At 37.0% G+C, this 19680-nt stretch overlaps 1 protein-coding gene across 1 annotated transcript; it reads left to right on the forward strand.

Moving 5' to 3' along the window:
• The first annotated feature begins 542 nt into the window (after positions 1-542).
• Positions 543-10074, forward strand: LOC113038116 (voltage-dependent P/Q-type calcium channel subunit alpha-1A-like). The gene is made up of 5 exons (XM_026195313.1): positions 543-1065; positions 4010-4264; positions 6895-7000; positions 9857-9996; positions 10068-10074. Exons 1-5 carry the CDS (start codon positions 812-814, stop codon positions 10072-10074), a joined length of 762 nt encoding a protein of 253 aa, XP_026051098.1. The 5' UTR covers positions 543-811.
• The last annotated feature ends 9606 nt before the right edge of the window (positions 10075-19680 follow it).

The following is a 19680-nucleotide window of genomic DNA, read 5'->3' on the forward strand; positions in this document are numbered from 1 at the left end:
CTGAGGTTAAATGTCTTTTTGTGGGCGAATCTGACAAAAACATGTCCACAACGGGAAACAAAAAAAAGGAAAAAAAGTAAGAAAAAAAAAAGTTAATTCCAGTCCACATTGTACGATTTTAGAGTTAGGAGAAAAAACATACTCAATTGTGGGATATAACGTCATAATTATGAGAAGAAAAGTCTGAATTATGCAAATTTTCATCCCGTGGCAGAACAGGCTCACCTCAAATTCCAAAAACAAGAAAAAGTATTTTTTTTTTGCTTGGTGATATTTATTTTGATAACAATAATAAGGACATGTAAAAATCATTAATCCTTTTCATTCCTATTATTCTCAATGTTATTAATAACAAAAAATTGTATTACTAAAGAATTACAGTATACAATGATAATACAATGGAAAGAAATACATTTTTGTATATAAATTAATGTATAAATATAAAACAGCAGTGTATTATTAATAAAAAAGTTGTATTTAAATATTTATTTTGTTTATATATTTATTTATTTGCATTTTTCTTAATAGTAACAAGAATTTTAGGACAATTATTTACATTTTATTTATGAAAACTCACAATACAGAAGTGCTTATAGATCCTAAACATTCGTTTTGTAAGAGTTATTACACTAGTAAGAATTATATAAAATAGAATGTACAATACAGGTCCAATACAACTCCTTTAAAACTGGCCCTATACCAAGCATGCACTTGTCTCCCTCCTTTAATTTCCTTATAATGTGTCAGTCTGTTTATCATATCTCATTTCAAAAATCAAGCCGCCCGACTGGCCACACTTGGAACATGGCGGATGTTAACTCTGGGCACAGAGTTCAGTTCCTGGGCTCAGTCTTCTGAGCCACCTGACAATCGGAGGAACAGAAGAGCCGCTTTTACAGAACTATCCAGCAAAGAGAGTCAAGCAGCCGGAGATGACCAGAACACTGCAGAATGTAGCAAATTTGAGACCGTGGTAGAGCTGGTGAGGCCCAGAGACCTGAGGAACACCGATATCATCAGCGCCCATGAAATGTGTCAAGAGCAAGTAGCACCATGGGAGGAGAGGTGAGCAGCAGGGAACAGAAGTCATTTGTAATGTAACCCACACTAAAGGTTATTAACTACTTTATCACGGTTTGCTGTAAAGCTAAAGCTCAATGCTGTTAAAGGTCAATAGTGAGTACTTTACACAGAAAAATTTACATTTATCACTTTTAGTTCATTCTATTAGCCACTAGGGGGCCTAAAGTTTCAACAGGAGAAATATATGTAAACTGCACAGTGGCCTTAGAAAGTATTTGGACACATTAACTGATTTATGCAAGATAAAATATTGAACCTCATGTTATCAGATTTTTTTTTTTTTTTTTTTTTTTTTTTTTTTTTTTTTATAGGACTAACATTTTATTCATTTGTAAATCGTCCCCTTGGAATTATAAGGTTCTATCTGCGTTCTGAGTAGTTTTGAGATATTGAGCTTTAAAGTTTTTGTGTTCCATAGACTTCTGTAGATAGAACCTTTTTTGTTTTTTCAATAAAAAATCCCAAAATGTACACAACTTAAAATAAAACATCACATAATGTAAATAAATTGTCACAGAATAAGAATATGTGAATAACTCAATTTTGACAAAAATGTCAGATAGAACTTTATAATTCCAAGGGGACGAAATTGCTTTTAATATACTGTAATATGCTGAACTGATGCTCAATTATTATTGCTTATTACTACTTGTTTAATTATTAATAGTAATTATTATTATCAATGTGCAAGAAAGTTTTTGCTGCTCAATATTTTTGTGGGAACAGTCATTTATTTATGTATTTGTTTTATTTGGATAAAATGTCAAATCAACCAGATTTATTAGAAATGAAATTCTTTTGTAAAATGAAAAAAAGTCTATATCCTTGCTGAATAACCCCCTCCCCAAATCGTATTTACCTCAAACACCTGAAATGTAGTGTCACGGTGTCCACAAAAATATTAAGCAGCTCAACTGTTTTCAACATTGATAATAATAATAATAAAATAAAATTCATAGGAATCAAATCAGCATTATTTCTGAAGGATCATGTGACAATAAAAACTGGAGTAATGGCTGCTGAAAATGCATATAAAAATATATTACACAACATTAATGTTTTTACTATATTTGGATCAAATACATGCAACTGTGGTGAGCATAACTTTGGTGTGTGTGTTTATATATATATATATATATATATATATATATATATTAAATATATTATATATATATATATATATATATATATATATATATATATATATATATATATATATATATATTAAATATATTATATATATATATTAAATATATTATATATGAGTGAATTCATTTGACAGTTAATGCAATGGAATATTTATAAACCTTAAAATATGGATAAAGTGTCCAAATAATTTTTGGGAGCAGTGTAGTGTAAAGTGGAGAAAATAATAATGCTGATGTTATCTTGTCAATGGAAAAAAAACTTGAAAGATACAGAGATCCAAAAACAGTCCTGCGATTGAAAACTGATTTCCTTTGTGCAGTATCTTCCACTTGGTAACGTGTGTGTGCATGTCTTGAATCCTTTGCACTGCAGTGCTCTAGGGTGTTGTAGGATGGAGCTCTGGTATGCCACACATCCAGAGATTAGCTCAACAGCCTGGAGTCTGTCATGAGATTTTGTGCCTCTGGGTCTGGACTGGCTGCATGCACACAGAAAATCCTTCACACTTACTGACTGTAATGCCTTGAGCTTTACATCTGGGCATGCTGGATACATTTCTTTCAAGAATCTTTCCTTCTTTGGAGAGGTGAAGATGCCCTGGGTGGAGTCACGTTTTGCCTATGTGGAAACCAAACATAAAGATCAGCTAAATTAGTGTAGTTTCTATGAGTGTTAATGAATGTAAAATGTACAAAAAAAAAAGAAAAAAAATTGGTATGTAATATATAATAATATATAAATACACATAATGATATGATACAACATGATTTAAGACACAAGGAACATATTTCAAAATGTGACCTTGTGGTTGTGATTAATAACACATTTGCTTATCTTGAATATGTCTTATTCGTTTTCCCCCTTAACCATTAAAACTATGAAAATGTGTATATGCGACCGATGATAATATTATGCATAACAATAACTAAATAAAGGCACACAATGCAGCTTGATCATTTATTGACTGACAACAAGAGGCAACCAACGGTTCGCTTATGCTTAAATATAATGATGCCACTGATTGTAGATTTGTACGTGCTATTATCAACAATTCAACAATATTTTATGATTCAAATTTAATAACAACGAAGAGCTTTTGCTTTTGGAATTTTAGTTTAATGGATGTTATTCAAACAATAAGACACACCGTATTAAATAAATATAATTCATTGATGATCAATTAAGACACCCTCCCCCTCACGCGCTCTCCAGCAGGTGGTCCTGCCTATAGGGCCGTTTGCGTCACGTGTGAGAGGCTCTCGCACACCAGCGTCCACTCGTTTGGCACCATTCTAACCGTGCGCGTCTCCAAGTGCAAATGTTGTGTGGAAGCGGAAAGCAAATCATTGCTAAACAGAACAAACGTTTCCGCGTGCATATGGAATACATTTATTTGCGCTTTTGATTCCACTAACTCGCTTTTTCTGTATAGCATGACGCGTAAGTGATGGTGCACATTTTGGTTTCGTGACCTGTCAGCTGGATCAGGTTGTGTTGTTGGACGAATGTGGCACGAATTGAATGGTTACACATTTTCCTTTGTTTGAAATACATTCAATGGGAATGACATTTCTATGACAAGTTTCTATTTTGTGCAAATGGAGTAAGGTGAGGGCGCACGGGGAGCTGGTTAAAAGGGACTTTTATATTTTTATTTCACTTCACGTAGACTGATGGGGACTCTAAGTGATAACAGATGTCGGTACTGTAATGTGCACTCTTCATCTCCTGTTTAATGCCAGTCTGGATTTTACCTGTTGGATATCTGCATTTCTAGGATGGCTCGCTTTGGAGACGATCTGTCCACCCGCTATGGAGGTCCAGCGGGCGCCGGGAGAGGGGGAGCCCGGGCAGGAGGTCCCTCGGGCGGTCAAAGAATGTACAAACAGTCGATGGCTCAGAGAGCCAGGACAATGGCTTTATATAATCCTAAACAAACCAAACAGAACTGCTTCACTGTCAACCGTTCTTTGTTCATCTTCAGTGAGGACAATGTCTTCAGGAAATACGCCAAAAGAATAACCGAATGGCCATATCCTTAATCTTCCAGATTTATGCAAAATGGATATAGCATCTCCACTTCTACATATGAAATCATTTTTATTTAGAAAGCATGTAAATACACGCGTTTAGATCTGCCAATGTCAAATGAACTGTTGCGTGCTGAAATTTTGATTGACACGCCTTTTGAAATGCCTTTTGTTTTCACGTGTTCACGCACTTTAAGGCATTTGGCAGCTGGTTGTCGTGTCGGGGTGTTGGCTGATCAGCCCTTTTATTTTCTAATTCAAATGTGGGAAAGTCAAGCGCTCGATAGGGCTTTTCATACTGCACCTGGCTAAGGTGTGTGTTTAAACCTGGCTTACAGACTAGTTTTAATCATCGGGTAAGGAACGTTTCAAAAGGGGTTTGGCACCACCAAATGTATCGTACACTGTGAAACGAGGAGTAAGGACATCACGGCTAATTGATAAGCAACAGACAACCAATTAAAAATTGGCACTGCGCTTCCTTATTGAATATTCATGTGTTTGGTTTAGTCGCATAAACTTTCACGCGCTGCTTAGTTTCAGTATCTAACCGGTTAAAACGTCAAACGATGAAGATTCACCACTGTGTTTCAGAGCGGTTGTAAGTTTACTAAGACTGACAAGCATTTTCACATCGTGTGTTGTATTTTTCTGTTATTGGCACTATAAAAGAGAAAAAAACTAACGGTTGCGTTGGTTTCGAAATGTTTTGGCGGTAACAGTAATGGAAATGTAAACAGTTGCCTTCAGTAGGCTACTATCTAATATTAGCCTACTTTTACTAGTAGAGTAGTAGTCATCGTAATTGTTCTGCAAAAAAAAAAAAAAATTGGTTATTAGCATATTCATCATTAGTATATTCATTAGCAAATGGTTCTTTAATAAACTAATGTATGAACCCAGGTAATTTTTCATGTTATTATACAATGGTTGTGAAAAGCTGTAGCGCTATCCAGGGTCCTGAAATCTCACCAGTGATGTTTCAGTTACCAATTTTAAAGCACTGTGAAGTCAGATATCCTGCCTTTATTTTTGATAAACTCATCTAGTTTGTTGCCCATTTAAATGCTTCTTTATGCATTTCAGGCATTCATAGAATTATGTTTCTATAACATGTGGAGATCCCTCTAGGGGGTGACAAGAACGTGATTGAAGCAGCCATTGGACCTTTCCTTTCCAATCCGTTGCCTCCATGAATGGCGATTCCATAAAGACCTATAGCTGTAGGGAACAGGCAAAGAAAATGAATTGGAAAAATGGATCCTATCCTAAGAATGCACTATAATGGCTGACCATCCATAAAGATGTTAGCAGCCTTTCAGTGTTTCCTTTAAAAATGATGAAAAAGATTTTAATAATGACAATACTGGTGGGCTTACACAAATATTTCACAGATGCAATAAGGTTGCACAAATGTCTGTGCTGAGAGAGAAAGCATCATGCCAGTCTAATGGGTAGTCATGATCTCTGCACTGCAATGTTCCAGTATTGAAAGCATGTCTCGCTTTTATGCGCAGACCTCTGCATGTCATTTCCAGCATAGAGCGAGGTGGTGTAAATGCATTCAGCATTACTGCTAGTTGGTTTAAACAAGGTCGTCTAGGAATACCAAGGACACAAAGTTGAATCTCAGTTGTTTGATTAAGCTTGGGGTGTGTACTGTAGGTTGGGCTCTGCTGGGGTTGTTTTGTCCTCATCTCCTAATGATTTAGTGATTGAGTGTTTACATGACACAATCCTTTGTTCCTTGTGGTGGAAACTCACAAGTAGTTATTCCTGAGGAATACTTTTAAAATTATACTTTGACTTTGACTTTGATATGACTTTGTATTGATTTTATTTTATTTGCAGTCTGGATGGGTCGACACTAGTTGCTGAAAGTTGAAGCTTTTTTGCTGATTTTGGGCAGATCAGAGTTCACAGATTTTGCAGAAAGTCACAAAATATATGATGGACACAGACACAGCTTTTATAGATTTAGAATATGATTACATCCTGTTGGAGGATGTCATGTTTGATATTATGAGACTATTTTAGAACACAGGTTTTGTACAAAATTGCAATCTGTTTAGTTTGGTTTGTAACTTAATTTGTGTCTGTTAAAAATTTATATTTTAGTATAGTAGTGTAGTATATATAGTATAAAAAAAATCCACCATGTTGTTACTGTTACCTGACCTACACAAATCCACTGCCTTGACCTCATGGATTAGTGAAGTGTCCACTGAATGTGCACTTCAGGATCTCAGGGGAAAGTGGGTCATCTGTGAACACTTTGCCTAGAATGAATGCTATTGGTTTGGACATATTAGTTTTTTTCGCATTCTGTTTTTTTGATATTCTAGAAGTAGGCATATTCAGATTCAGCGTTTATTCTTTGCAATTGTTGTTCGTCGAAACCATACTTTCATTGCATGAAATAAAAACATTTGGAATGACATCAGGATGTATAATGATCATTTTTGGTTCTCTGTCCCTTTAAGCCATTTTCTTATATCGGCACAATTCCTGTCAAATTTACATTGGCCTATTGATATACAATGCTCCTATTTTGGTCTTCCTCTTCAGAATATTTTTGAATTTATGTTTCTTGGTTTTATTGTTATTCTGGTGTTTTCCTTGACTCTTCCACTCCATTTGAGTACCTGATCCTCACTACCATCATCGCCAACTGCATTGTACTGGCCCTTGAACAGCATCTCCCCGCCATGGACAAGACACCCATGTCTGAACGCCTGGTGAGCATCAGAATTATCTGTTTTCTCGTCATTCACTCTTGATTATTAAGGTTTCACATGTCTATCACATATCAGATTATTAATTTTTTACTGAATAAGACTGCAACCATATCTCTCAGGAGAGAAAAACAGCAATGACAATGCATTCTAGAAAAGCAGAGCAAGGGAGAGATAACTGTGTATTTGGCTTGCTTTTCTTTCCACCCACACACCCGACATCCCCGCTGGAGTATATTGATTGATCATTTTAGTGGTCTTGCACTGGTTGGCGTGGGTGATCAGTGAGCCCGTTGGAGCGGAGGCTGTTATCCCACTCTCAGAGCTCCCATCCAGGGCCACTGAGAACCACCCAAGCACTCCACACAGGAGCCACGTCTCTGTCTCATTAAAACCCTGCCTGCTGGGAACCATTGACGAATGTGTGCATAACGCTGCTTCTCCATGATCCGACCTTAACCCATGCAGAGCAAGCTTTGATCCACTGTCTTGCTCTTATTCCCCTACTTGCAATTGTAGTTGTGGCTGTTGAGTCAAAATGAAATAAGGAAGCAGCTTCAAAGTGTGCTGTTGCACAATTAAACTAGGAACCGGACATGTTGGCGGCTTAAGGCTGTAATAGTCTCTTTGTGAAGCTGAATATGCAGGCGGTGATGTTGGATTCCACATTCCTAGGACGAGCACTGCAATCACAGAAAGGAAAACAGCATGAGCCTATAAGGTCAATGGGGTCCTCTCGAAAACAACTCCTAGATGCTAAAAAAGCATCTTTTGCAGGGTTTATGGGTTATGGAACACAAAATGTGTGTTTATGATGTGCTTTTTCATGATAAATTTTTTTTTTTCTGTCGATTTTATTTCAACCTTCACCTTTTTTTAAAGATGTTATTTTTGCCATTTTTGCTTTATTATAATAGGACAGTCATTACACAGTAAGCAAATTGGGATAGAGAGGGGGTTGGGATCAGGAAAGGTTCTTGAGCTGGGACTTGAACTCGGGACGCCCAAAGTGCAATGACGCTATATATAGAGCGGCTATTGGCGCTGACCACCCTTCACCTTCGAACTAACTAAATAAATAATGCTTATTTGAAACATTTATTATTATCAAACTTAAAAATGGTTGTGCTGCTTGATATTTGTGGGAAACTACATTTATTATAAATACAAATCTATTATGAAATCAGTATAAAAGTATTTACTTTGAGTTCAATGCATCCTTTCTAAATCAAAGTATTAATTAAATTCATATACAAATATGTATACATGCACGTGTTTGGAATATAAAAAAAATCTATATGTGCATTGGAGAGCTTTTATGAAGGGGATGATTCTCACTTAAATTTGGTCTGTTCTTCCCATAAAATATATTACATAAGAATATAGGCCACTAAGCATATGAATAACTGCTTTCTAGGTGTTTTTCCACAACAATTCTGTGGAAAAGAGCAGCATGGCTATTTTTACACATTTGTGAGGAAGTTATATGAGTTTGAAATGACATTACAAGGGTGAATAAATAAGGACAGAATATTCATACTGGAATGAACTGTTCCTTTAAGGTCCTATGTGTGATTTGAGACGGAGACAGTCCTTAGCTGAAGAGCTATTGCAGTTTTCATTGTTCCCTGTAGCAAGGGTTCAACCTCAACCTGTCAAATTCATCAACAGCCTGTCTGGTTAACACTGTGACGCAACCAATTCCCTGCACGTTGCAGAACTAAACTGCCCCCCCCCCCCGATACCCAAACACTACAGACAGGATGTTCATTATGAATAAACTCTATGGATCTATACATAATAGATTGAAATATGCTGTCTGCCGCCGTGCTCTCTCATTTCTCCGCTCCCATAAATCATCCGTTACGCACAGCCTCACATCTGCTCCCGCGAGCACATTTTTGCCAAGTGATTTCATAGAGACAACACGACAGGTGCTGTCTAGCACCAAAGCGATAATTAGACTATTATTGAGAAAATATACACCAATAGAGTATGATTTCACTTTGGGCACCTTAAGGGAGTGTTCGACACAAATTTAGGTTTTGTTTGTTTAATTAGTTTTGTGTTTGATAATGAAAAATTATGTAATGCATTACTAAAGGCACAGTTATTTTTTACAGATAGTAGAGAGCTTTAACACTGCAGCGTTTTCCTTGCTGTACCAAGCTATAATCATAAAACGGCATCATGCTGTTGTTATTGAAGAATTCTATTGCTAGGGCAAGGTTTCCATCAAAAAAGGGCTATAAGAAGACTTATTTGCAAGTGGGGTTGATAATCGCACTCATAAAGTGGGAGGGATTTCTGAGAGCAGAGCATTGGAGAGGTTAGTCCGGTGTAAGTGCCTGTAGAGCCGTAGGGCTCTGGTGACATTAATGGGAATGAGTTCAAAAGCAAATGTGACACGCTGTAGCCAGGACTGAATCTGTTTAAGTACATTCATCTAACAGATTCCATGACACATACTTGGTCTTTTTTTCCAGTTTCACGAGGTTTCAGAATTTTGAGACTTCCTGTGAGATGCAATGTTCTGGTACTAGCATGATCTGAAAATTTGTACATATATTATATTGAGGGTAAAATATATACAGTAATGTAATGATAGTCTGTTTAATTATAACATATTTTCAATCCCATAGAATGTGATTTTTACATCATGTCAGATCCCTGCCTTCCTCAACACAACGCAAATCCATGCATCTTGCCCTATTCTATGTGTGTTGTGCGAAAAAGCGAAAAGCTTCAACCTATATTCGCTATTCTGCTTACTGTCTTTCTTCCATGCATCAATAGGCACTCTCTTCTTTCAAAAGCACAAAAACAAGTTATCTTTCTTTTTGCTCTCTCTTCCTGCAGGACGACACAGAGCCCTACTTTATCGGAATATTCTGTTTCGAGGCCGGCATTAAGATCATCGCCTTGGGCTTTGTGTTTCACAAAGGCTCTTACCTACGCAATGGCTGGAACGTAATGGACTTTGTGGTCGTTCTGACAGGGTGAGTCCACAGCTGAGCAGGGAGAAACAGTTTCAAAATGGATGTATTTGTGTGTGTTCTATGTCTTCAAGAAAATAAGCGATCGGATTTGTGTCTTTGTGACAGTGTCTGTTACAAAGTGTGTTAGTCTGGTCCCCTTAGTCTGTGTAAACATTGCACTCTGGCCGATCTTGTACTCTTAAAAAAAAAAGTTTTTAGGTTTTAGAGCTCTTTAGCACTATTTGTGCAGGATTCCTTTTTCAAATGATGTTTGTGACATGCCATGCCTGTCTGAAGTTTAAAATCATTGGTTACCCGTAAGCCAATCACATAACGTTTGGTTATGACGTGTGAATTTAACTTTTCCCAAAACCTGTCGGGACTCGGGAATAGGGCCACAATTTCACCTTCGTTCAAAATGTGAAACAAACACTCTTCTTGTTCGGGCTTCAGTTGGCAAAAATCTTATATTAAACTATTGAACGGTAGTGTCATCTTGGGTTCATATTTGCCATTTTCTTATTTAAGTTTTGTAATGGACTGAAGGCTTTTTTTAGTGAATGCCCCACATAATTACCACTGGTTATATTATTGAAAGTAATACGGAATTCAATTATGGGTCTTATGCAGATTTGGTTGTTACCTAATTTCTGTTTTGGTAAGAGCTCAATGCTAATATCACTGGGCACACAGTGCTAAGTTTTAAGAGTAAGGTGCAAGTAATAATGCATATAATAAAAATTTCTAAATGCATCAGTTTACATTTCTGTGCATTATTTGTGCTGTATCAGGGGATTTTTGTGATTAAATGCAGCAAGAAAAAGTTGCTCAGTTTTACTTGCTCACTTATCATTCAGTTTTCAAGTGGTAAAATATTCATGGTTCAGTGTTTCTAGGTGCTTCAGGAGGCGAGAGGGAAATGTTTAACTTGCATCTCTGTGTGAAACCGCTATGAGCCAGTGCACTGCTGAGGCACAATCTCTCTTCTTCTGTCTGGACCACCGATCCAGAGCTGCTATCTAAGTGCTGCCCAAGATGATGAAGTAGAGCAAATTAAATGTTTCAAGTCTCTACTTAATAGTAATAGACTTGTAAGATAGGCACCCATTTAAATGTGGCAAATTAATTTCACAGAGACGATTAGCAGTTCAAATCTCTCATGTGTAATACTCAGTGACTGACACTATGTAAAAATGCATGTAGCAACATTTTTATATGTAAGCTGCTCTCGGTCTGTGAATAACTCACCTCCGTGTTGTTACAATTATTATTATTATAATTTTTATTTTTGCATGCATGGCAAATTTCATTTTGGGTATCCATCCCTTTAAAAGGGACCCATTTTTTCTGTCAGATTTGTAACTGTAGTGCAATTGCATTGTTTATCTCCAGGTGTCTGAGCTCCCAACACCTGCTCTTTATATTGTGGTCCATTTCAGTACACAGTTTATGTTTGTCAAGCTTCCAATTACACTTTCTGAGACTGTGGATTTATGGAGCAGATAATGGCCATCCTGAAAATGGTCTTGACAGATAAATCAGAGATGGGCAGGGATTATAAACGGATGGAGTTAGAGGAGTATGACAGACTGTGATCATTTAAAAAAAAAAAGAGGAAGAAGAGAGTGACAGCATAGAATGGATATAGATGGGTTTTGGGGAACAAGATTTTAGTTGGAGATCTGAAGTTTTGTGAGATGCATTTAAACCTTATTAGACTGGCTTATGAATATTTATGAGGTGTTTGTCCAGTACTGATTTGCTGAATGGGCCCTAGCCAAATTAGGATTACCACTAAGGGCTCATGCACAGACATTCTTTCTAGCAAAGTGGTGACTCAAGCCCGTGACTCAACGACTACATTTCACACTATTCCTATTAGTAGCAAGAAAACCGTAATTAACTCTTGTGGCTGTTGTAGTAAAAATGCAGTACATTTTTGAAAGAGTTCCACAGTTCATAAACAGAGTTCATAAGCGCTCCTAATTAGAAGTATGGGAAGATGATTGGCACATCTTGCATTTCCAAAAGCAGCTTAAACTCAGAGCAGATGCAGAGATGGAGTTTGTGTGGAGCAGCGTTTACTTCAAAATAGAGCTAGATACAAATCACTTTTAATTCTCACAAATATTTATTTTATTAAATTGCAAACCTTGTGATTTAGGTTTTTCGATTAAGGGTTCAGCCCTTCTTCTTACCCTTTTTTGGCATGTTTGTAATATCCACATGCATTATAAACAATGGTCTAACAGTCATTGTTTTATGCAGATTAGCAAAACAAGATAATTTTTTGTACAGTTTATTCATTTTAAATGGCGTTGCCATTCCCATCCCCAGACATTGTGCTGTTATTACCATTGGCCACCGTTACCTCGACAACAGCAGTCTGGCCCATGCTGTCCTGAGGCAACCCGGTTAGGCCTTGAGACAATGGCATGCTCTGTTCTTTTATATTTTTCAACTGTGATCGTCCACGTCTGCCGCCCACTGCTCCGATTCCGATTCCTGCGAGACACTGCAGATTTCACTCCCTTTTTACATGGATGCATCATAATGGCTCCAGCACCATTAGCTGTGGAGCCACGTTCACATTGACAGTGTTTTTTGTTTTGCTGGAAGCCACTGTATTGTTTGTTGTTAGTAGGCGTTTGTGCCACAAAATGCCCTAATGCTGTTGACCTACCGATAATCTAAAAACAAATGAAATATTATAGATGTACACTCATATAGAAAGAGAAAAAACATTTTGGTTTCCCCAAAGAACTTTCAGAACTGTTTCTTTAATGTGCAGAACATTTCATGATCTAAAGGCTTTTTATTCCTTTATTATCTTGGCTCAAGCTGAAATCTCAAAGTGTCTTTGCTTTAGATTCATACGAAATGATTGTTTAGCTCCTACTGGAAACACAGTCATCACTGGATGATATTTTCATGAGATGCTGCCTTGGCAGAAGTGATGGAGAGGACATCACCGTAAGGGACTGTAGGAAGCTTTTAAAAAGAACGACATTTCCTGAGCTCAGTTAAAAAGGAGCCAGTTTGGACAAATGGGAAAAATGCAGACGCCAGAGATATATTGAAAGGCCACGTCTGTCAATTTCACTACAACTGACATACAATTGTGAATGTGCTCGGGCTCTTAGTGAATTACATTTCTTTGGTATTTGAACTTGAGACTTTTGTATGTTTTGTGTTTTGTAAAAAGGCTTGTCCATTGTTCAGGAGAGCATTAGGCAGTTTTGAGTTGAGACATGGAGAATGCTGAACTACAGAGTTGCTTCATTAGGTTTGCAATAAGCACAGTGTTTCAGAGCTTTCTGTGAATTTGACATACACAGAGATCGTATAATAGCACAGCACACTATAGATTTTCCAGATCGAGTATTATCAATTATTTGACACTAGAGTGCATGTATATGGGTGCATGGGTGTGTGCAGTGGTTTCCACATCAGAAGAATAAAGGATGTGATGTTTGCCCATGCCTTTTCTCTCCTCTCCGCTTTATTTCTCAGTAAGTGTCAGCCTGAGCTAGCCTAACCCTGACTTAACTCAATATTCAGTTGTTTAATGAATAGGTCGGTGTAACGGTGTTGCTCTGGGCAGCAGCAGACCTTTAATCTACAGCCATCACACAGCAAAAGCCTCTAATAGGAGAATAAATCTCCTCCCCTCCCCACTCTGAGGTTCAGATCAATAGTACAATGTCCAGCAGGAACAAAGCGAGAAAAGCAGACAAGTGAGAAAGATGAAGATAGAGTAGTCTTCCGGCGGAAATAAACTGCAGAGCATTTGTAGTTGTGATTTTGATTGTTTTTGTTTACTTTTTGTTTCTGTTTTGTGTTTTGGTTTTGTTTCATGTTTTTGTTTCGTGTTTTAGTTTTGTTTCATGTTTTTGTTTTGTGTTTTAGTTTTGTTTCAGTGTAGTTTGGTTTAGTTTTTGCTTTGCTTTTATTTTATATAGGTGAAACACACCAATATTATTTATTTTGAAGTTTGGTCACCTTTTTACAACTGATTCACAGGATCCCTGAGGTAATGCCCCTAGAATTAGAAGTGTAGCATTTGTTGCTCATATGGGTCATACAGGTTTGAATCAATCCAGTGATACCTCCTGATCCCATTTCTCACTAATTTCCTGTCTTTTCTCTACTTTTTTTGTCAATAATAGTGGCAGAAAGCCCCCTAAATTAGAGCTTTATTTTTTTATATAATTTATGTATTATCAATGTACATCAATTTGATACTATTCATTATCACTGATTTAAACTGAGGCAAACATGATAGATTCCCAGCTATATCAAATTTCTATCTCTTTTTGCACTCGTTTAGACAAACTCAGTACTTAAACTGTAGGAAAAGATATGCATGCAAAAAAAAAAGAACAATAATAATCAGTCCAATATCATGAGAAAGAGAGAAAAATAAAATGTGCTTTCTATTGGTATGTGTGTTAGCACTTTGATTTACCTTGCTCTGAATGGGCAGAATGTTACGCTTGATGGAATGTTGCACCTATGGCGAAATCCTCAGTGGTCAACACAAGTTCATTTGAGCCAATCCAAACGAACCCTCGAGTCAAATAGGTTCGTCTCTAGTTCAGTTCAGAAACCTGGTACTCCAGTAACTACAGTGGATGCTTTGCCTCAGCTTGTTACCATGGTTACAAGCCCACCTCCCCCTTTCTGTGGTCACAGGCGGTTGAACATTCAGCCAGTAAGTAACAACTAAAGCCGCGGTTCACCTCCTCTGACCTTTAACACCACTGTGATGTCTTTGTGAAAGTCATTTAAAAATGCCATTAATCGTCCTGACAGCACCCAAGGCTCGAATGGCGCGCAAGTACTATTAGCCACCTTTGCCTTAACGATTATTGTTTGGCTTCTTTAATTAGCTTGTTTTACAGCTCCAGGGCCTGGTAGAGAGGATGTTTCCATGTTATCTCTTTCTTTCCCACATCTGTCCACGTTGACGTCAACTCTCTTAGGATGAGGCTGAGCGGATTGAGTTGATGGCATAGTCTCTGCTTCTTGGTTCTTCATCCCACTCAGAATATTTAGGACTCCGATCAGGGCTGAGGCTGCTTATCCAGGAACACAAAGTGCTGACTTCAAAGAGTCATCTTCAAACCTGCTGTCTTTCATGTGTGTTGGATGCAGCAAGACAATGAGTGGCTTCAAAGTGGTAGAGACCTGGCCTTGCTTTGTGTGTGCCGGAGTCAAAGAGATTGATAATGGAGTACCATTTGAACGTGTGCCAGTGCCTCTTGTTGCGCAGACAGACAAACAGCAGGTCCTGGTCACACTTTAAAGGTTATTAAAATGCTTGTGTATGCGTTTTAAAGACGTTTCACTCATAATGAAGTCTTTAAAGAGATTAAATTGCCCTATTTTCAAATTCTACACTTTTGTAAAAAACAAAACAAAAAAACAATGAATCGGAGTGCAATCTAGCTGTCAATCTGTCTGGCATCCAGTCTGTCATTCTATAAGTTTTGTTTGTTGTTCTATTGGTAGTTCTACCATTCTCTGTCATTCTTGTTGTCATGTCTTCTTCTGTGTTGTTTAGTCTATCATTGTATTATTTTTTCTGTTGTTCTGTCATACTGTCAATATCATTCTATAATTCTGTCTGTCATTCTATCAATAATTCTATCGTTCTGTCTGTTTTTCAGTTATCTATCTATCTATCTATCTATCTATCTATCTATCTATCTATCTATCTATCTATCTATCTATCTATCTATCTATCTATCTATCTATCTATCTATCTATCTATCTATCTATCTTGTCTGTCTGTCTGCCTGTCTTTCCATCTATCATTTTATTATTCTATCTATCGTTCTTTCTATCAATCCATCATCGTTCTATCATTCTATCTATCGTTCTTTCTATCAATCCATCATCGTTCTATCATTCTATCTATAGTCATATCTATCGTTCTATCATTCTATCTGTCGTTCTGTCATTCTATTGTTTTCTCATTCCTTAAGGCCTCCAAATATTACATTTTCAAGTCCTTTCCCCCCCTAAACCTACGAGTAAGGCTTTGTCTAGCCAGCATATGTCTTGACAGACTTTGCTCTTCTTAGTTGTATGTTTTTGGTTTCCTCACTGTGTGTTGATCAGTGAAGCACAGTGTGGATTTTCAAACTGTTGCAGGAAGGTAGCAGCTTGTCCCAGCCATTCCTCTATCAAGTGAAGCCCTAGGAGAATGTCTCTCCCTCTCTCTCTGTGTATTTTTATTTTGCTCTCTTTGACTGTACTTTTCACCTTTTGTGTTTTTATTTTTTATTTTTAGCATCGTTATTGCTTCATATCTCTCTTGCCTGATGCCAGCCGTGTTTCCAGAATGTTATGACAATCAGCAAAAAGATCAGAGTCAAGTTCCTGTTAGTGAAAACAGTAGTGTGGCAACGTTTAATAAAAAAGAAAAGTACAGTAAAGTCTTCCTGTGTTATTTTCTTGACACATTTCTTTTTTTTTCGGAAACACAATGCTCCCAGGCCATGAGAAAGGCAGTTTTGACTGGCATTTGACATGGCAGGTGTCTGCAGGCCTGGTGTATGTTCCTTTTCTCTGCCTCTCCACAGCAGGGTGCAGAAGAGATTCGGCTTCACTTGAAAACTATTTGTGACCCTGGACCACAAAACCAGTCATAAAGGTACATTTTTTTAAAACTAAGATTGATACATCATCTGAAAGCTGAATAAATAAGCCATTGATGTATCATTTGTTATGATACAATATTTGGCTTAGATACAACTATCTGAAAATCTGAAATCTGAGGTTGCAAAAAATCTAAATATTGAGAAAATCGCCTTTTAAGTTGTCCAAATGAAATTCAATCCATATTACTAATTAAAAATTGACGTTAGGAAATTTACTAAATATCTAAATATCTTTACTTAATATCCTAATGATTTTTTGGCATTAAAGAAAAATGTATATTTTTACCCATGCAGTGTATTTTTGGTTACTGATACAAATACACCCGTGCGACTTATGACTGGTTTCATGGTCCAGGGTCCCATTTCTGCTGTAATCTCACAGTTTCTCCTCTCTGTTTTTGGTATATTTGCATTTCTCCTCCAGGTGTTTGTTTTTCCTCAAAGGGCTTTACTTAAGGCTTTAGTTCAATCTCCATTCAATATCATGTGTCAGAGAATAGATGTGTCCATGTGTGCAGATCTGCACAGGGCATAGTAAAAATTTGCATGGGTTATCATTGATTCTCTCATTGATCTTCCAAAAACTGTCCAAAAACCTTTTTGTTGGATTAGCTGGACTAAAGTGCGTATTTCATCTCACTTAGGAAGAATGCCAAGTGGCTTATGGACATCATTTATGTACTGTCCAACTTAATCATTTCTATCATTTGTGTTGCTGGCCAGATTGCACACTTGCCCTGGACTTCTCAAGCAGAGAAGCTTTCAGTCTCTCATTCTCTTTTTCATTTCAGAATTCACATCTTTGAGGGTCACATCATTTTTTAGGTCACACTATTATATTACATTATTTAGTGTAATTTTTTTTATACTAATTAATGATTTTCAAATAAAAATATTGGTTCTATTTTATATATTGCTATATTGTGTGTGTATATGTATATATTGTCAGCTCTTGTATAAATAGCTTGTTTTGCAGCTCATTTATTTCTTTGGATAAAAGCATTTGTTTATCCAGACTTTTGAGCTATTATTTCTGCCTGATGCCATGCATAGGAATTTCAGGAAGCATATTGTATTAAAATTAAGCCATAAACCACAAGAGACCAGGTTACACAGTGATTTTCCCATAATGTAGAGGAGTTGCTAAGCATGATGTAATACAATGCAACCCTGAGCCCTCGAGTGGTTTATTGCTTTTATGATAGCTGCAGCCATATGATGAAATGCACCAATGTTACAAAATAATTACATTTATTAATAGTAATACTCCTAATAACCATTTTTCTGCCAAGTAATAAAGTTCAGCTGTAGGCTGTTTACAGTTGCCAAGCACCTTGACTCATTAATATGGAGCTCATGTAATGTTCTGTTGTTTCCTTTCACAATGGGACAGACTTAATTTCAAATACTCAGCAGGTCAACACCTTCGCTGATTTTTCTCGCTCTCAAAGTCTCAATTGAACAGGGTTCCCAAATACATTACAATCTTAAACAGCTGATCAAGCAACAGCTCAAACAGATGTAGACGACTCTGTTATGATTATCACAGAATTAGACATCATGTTGTGCACGTGTAGCAATATTTTTCATGTGGCCACAGCCCTGACATGTCGAAAAGGTTTGTCTTTTGTTGTTGTCATGTCTGCAGTCTTGGAGCAGAGGAGATGGTGACATTTGCGTCAGCTTCTTTACAGAGCCCTGCTGCGTATCTCTCCCCCTTAGGGAGGGGGTCACCTTTCAGCTTTATTGTGTGCTTGGCATGACCGTGCCCCCGTTTGTCTCGATGTCCGTAAACCAGACCTTTTGAAGTACACACCAAGGAAGAGTTCATGTAGAGGGAACCTTTGAGACAGATGACACAACATGCATCAAATGCAGGCTTCCTTGTTAAATATTTCTATAATAACAATGCAACACATCATCTTTTGACATTATATGAGCCTTTTGTGGTGGCAATTTGGTATTTTATAGTCATAGCTTTTATGTAGACAAAACTATCAAATATAGAGACCATGGAGCGTTCAGGTTGTATAAACCTGTAGATTTTATTATACTGAATAATTCAAACTCTAATTCAAGATTTTCTCTACATTCGTTTTATAAGAAGTGCTCTCTTGGTCTCTTATGAGCTGTGAATTAAAACTACCATGTCACTGTAATTTAGCATACTGTGCTTGAGCTTCCAGTATCATGCATGAACTGTAAGTAATATTAGCTTATAGTCTCATTATTCATCAGACTGTCAATAATTAAGATGATTTGACCCAAAGTGGGTTTAGAAAATACTAAATAGAAGTTGCTTGTGAATTATGCATAATGAAATGAGATCATGTGACGACAATGTATATAATAATATTTGGAATGAGCTTTTATATTTATATTTTTAGTTTAGTGTAAGTAATTTTGTTGTGTGGTTTTTGTTTATATTTCTGTATAACTGTAATTTATGTAATTGCCAAAGAAGCATTTCTATTTTCTTTTAATCTGATATTTAACAACACAATAAAAACACTGGTTTGCAATATTTATCTTTGCATATTGTGCCTTGTTTCACATGCAGTTTGTAGGCAATATTCAGTGTATCCTGCGCAGTATTCTAGTATTCCACTCCGAACATAGTCTGAGTTTCTTTGTAATCATTCCAAGAGCCTTGCTGCGACTTATGCAAAAGACGGGATTCTGTGAAGATTTAGCTCTCCATGTTATTGTAGAGTTATTCTGGTCAACTAGATGTGTTTGTCTGGCGCTTAAGAGGGCGATAAAGGAGAGGAGAGGAGGAAAAAAAACTTCACACGGGCTTATATATTCTCTCTGTGAACTCTGTTTGTGCGAGACTTCAAACAAACCACTCTGCCACTCTCTGCTTATCAGTCTCTCAGTCAACACACAACTAGGAAAACAATCTGCCTCTGTCTGCCTGCGAAAGCTCGCCTGGCTTCTCTTCTGCCTGCTGCTGCGGCTTTCGGTTCGCCGTTCCTCGTCTTTTATAATTAGATAAACAGACTAAAGTTTGGAGATTGACAGAGAAGGCTGAATG

The sequence above is a fragment of the Carassius auratus genome, chromosome 21 (assembly GCF_003368295.1).
Source record: "Carassius auratus strain Wakin chromosome 21, ASM336829v1, whole genome shotgun sequence".
NCBI classification, from domain to species: Eukaryota; Metazoa; Chordata; class Actinopteri; order Cypriniformes; family Cyprinidae; genus Carassius; species Carassius auratus.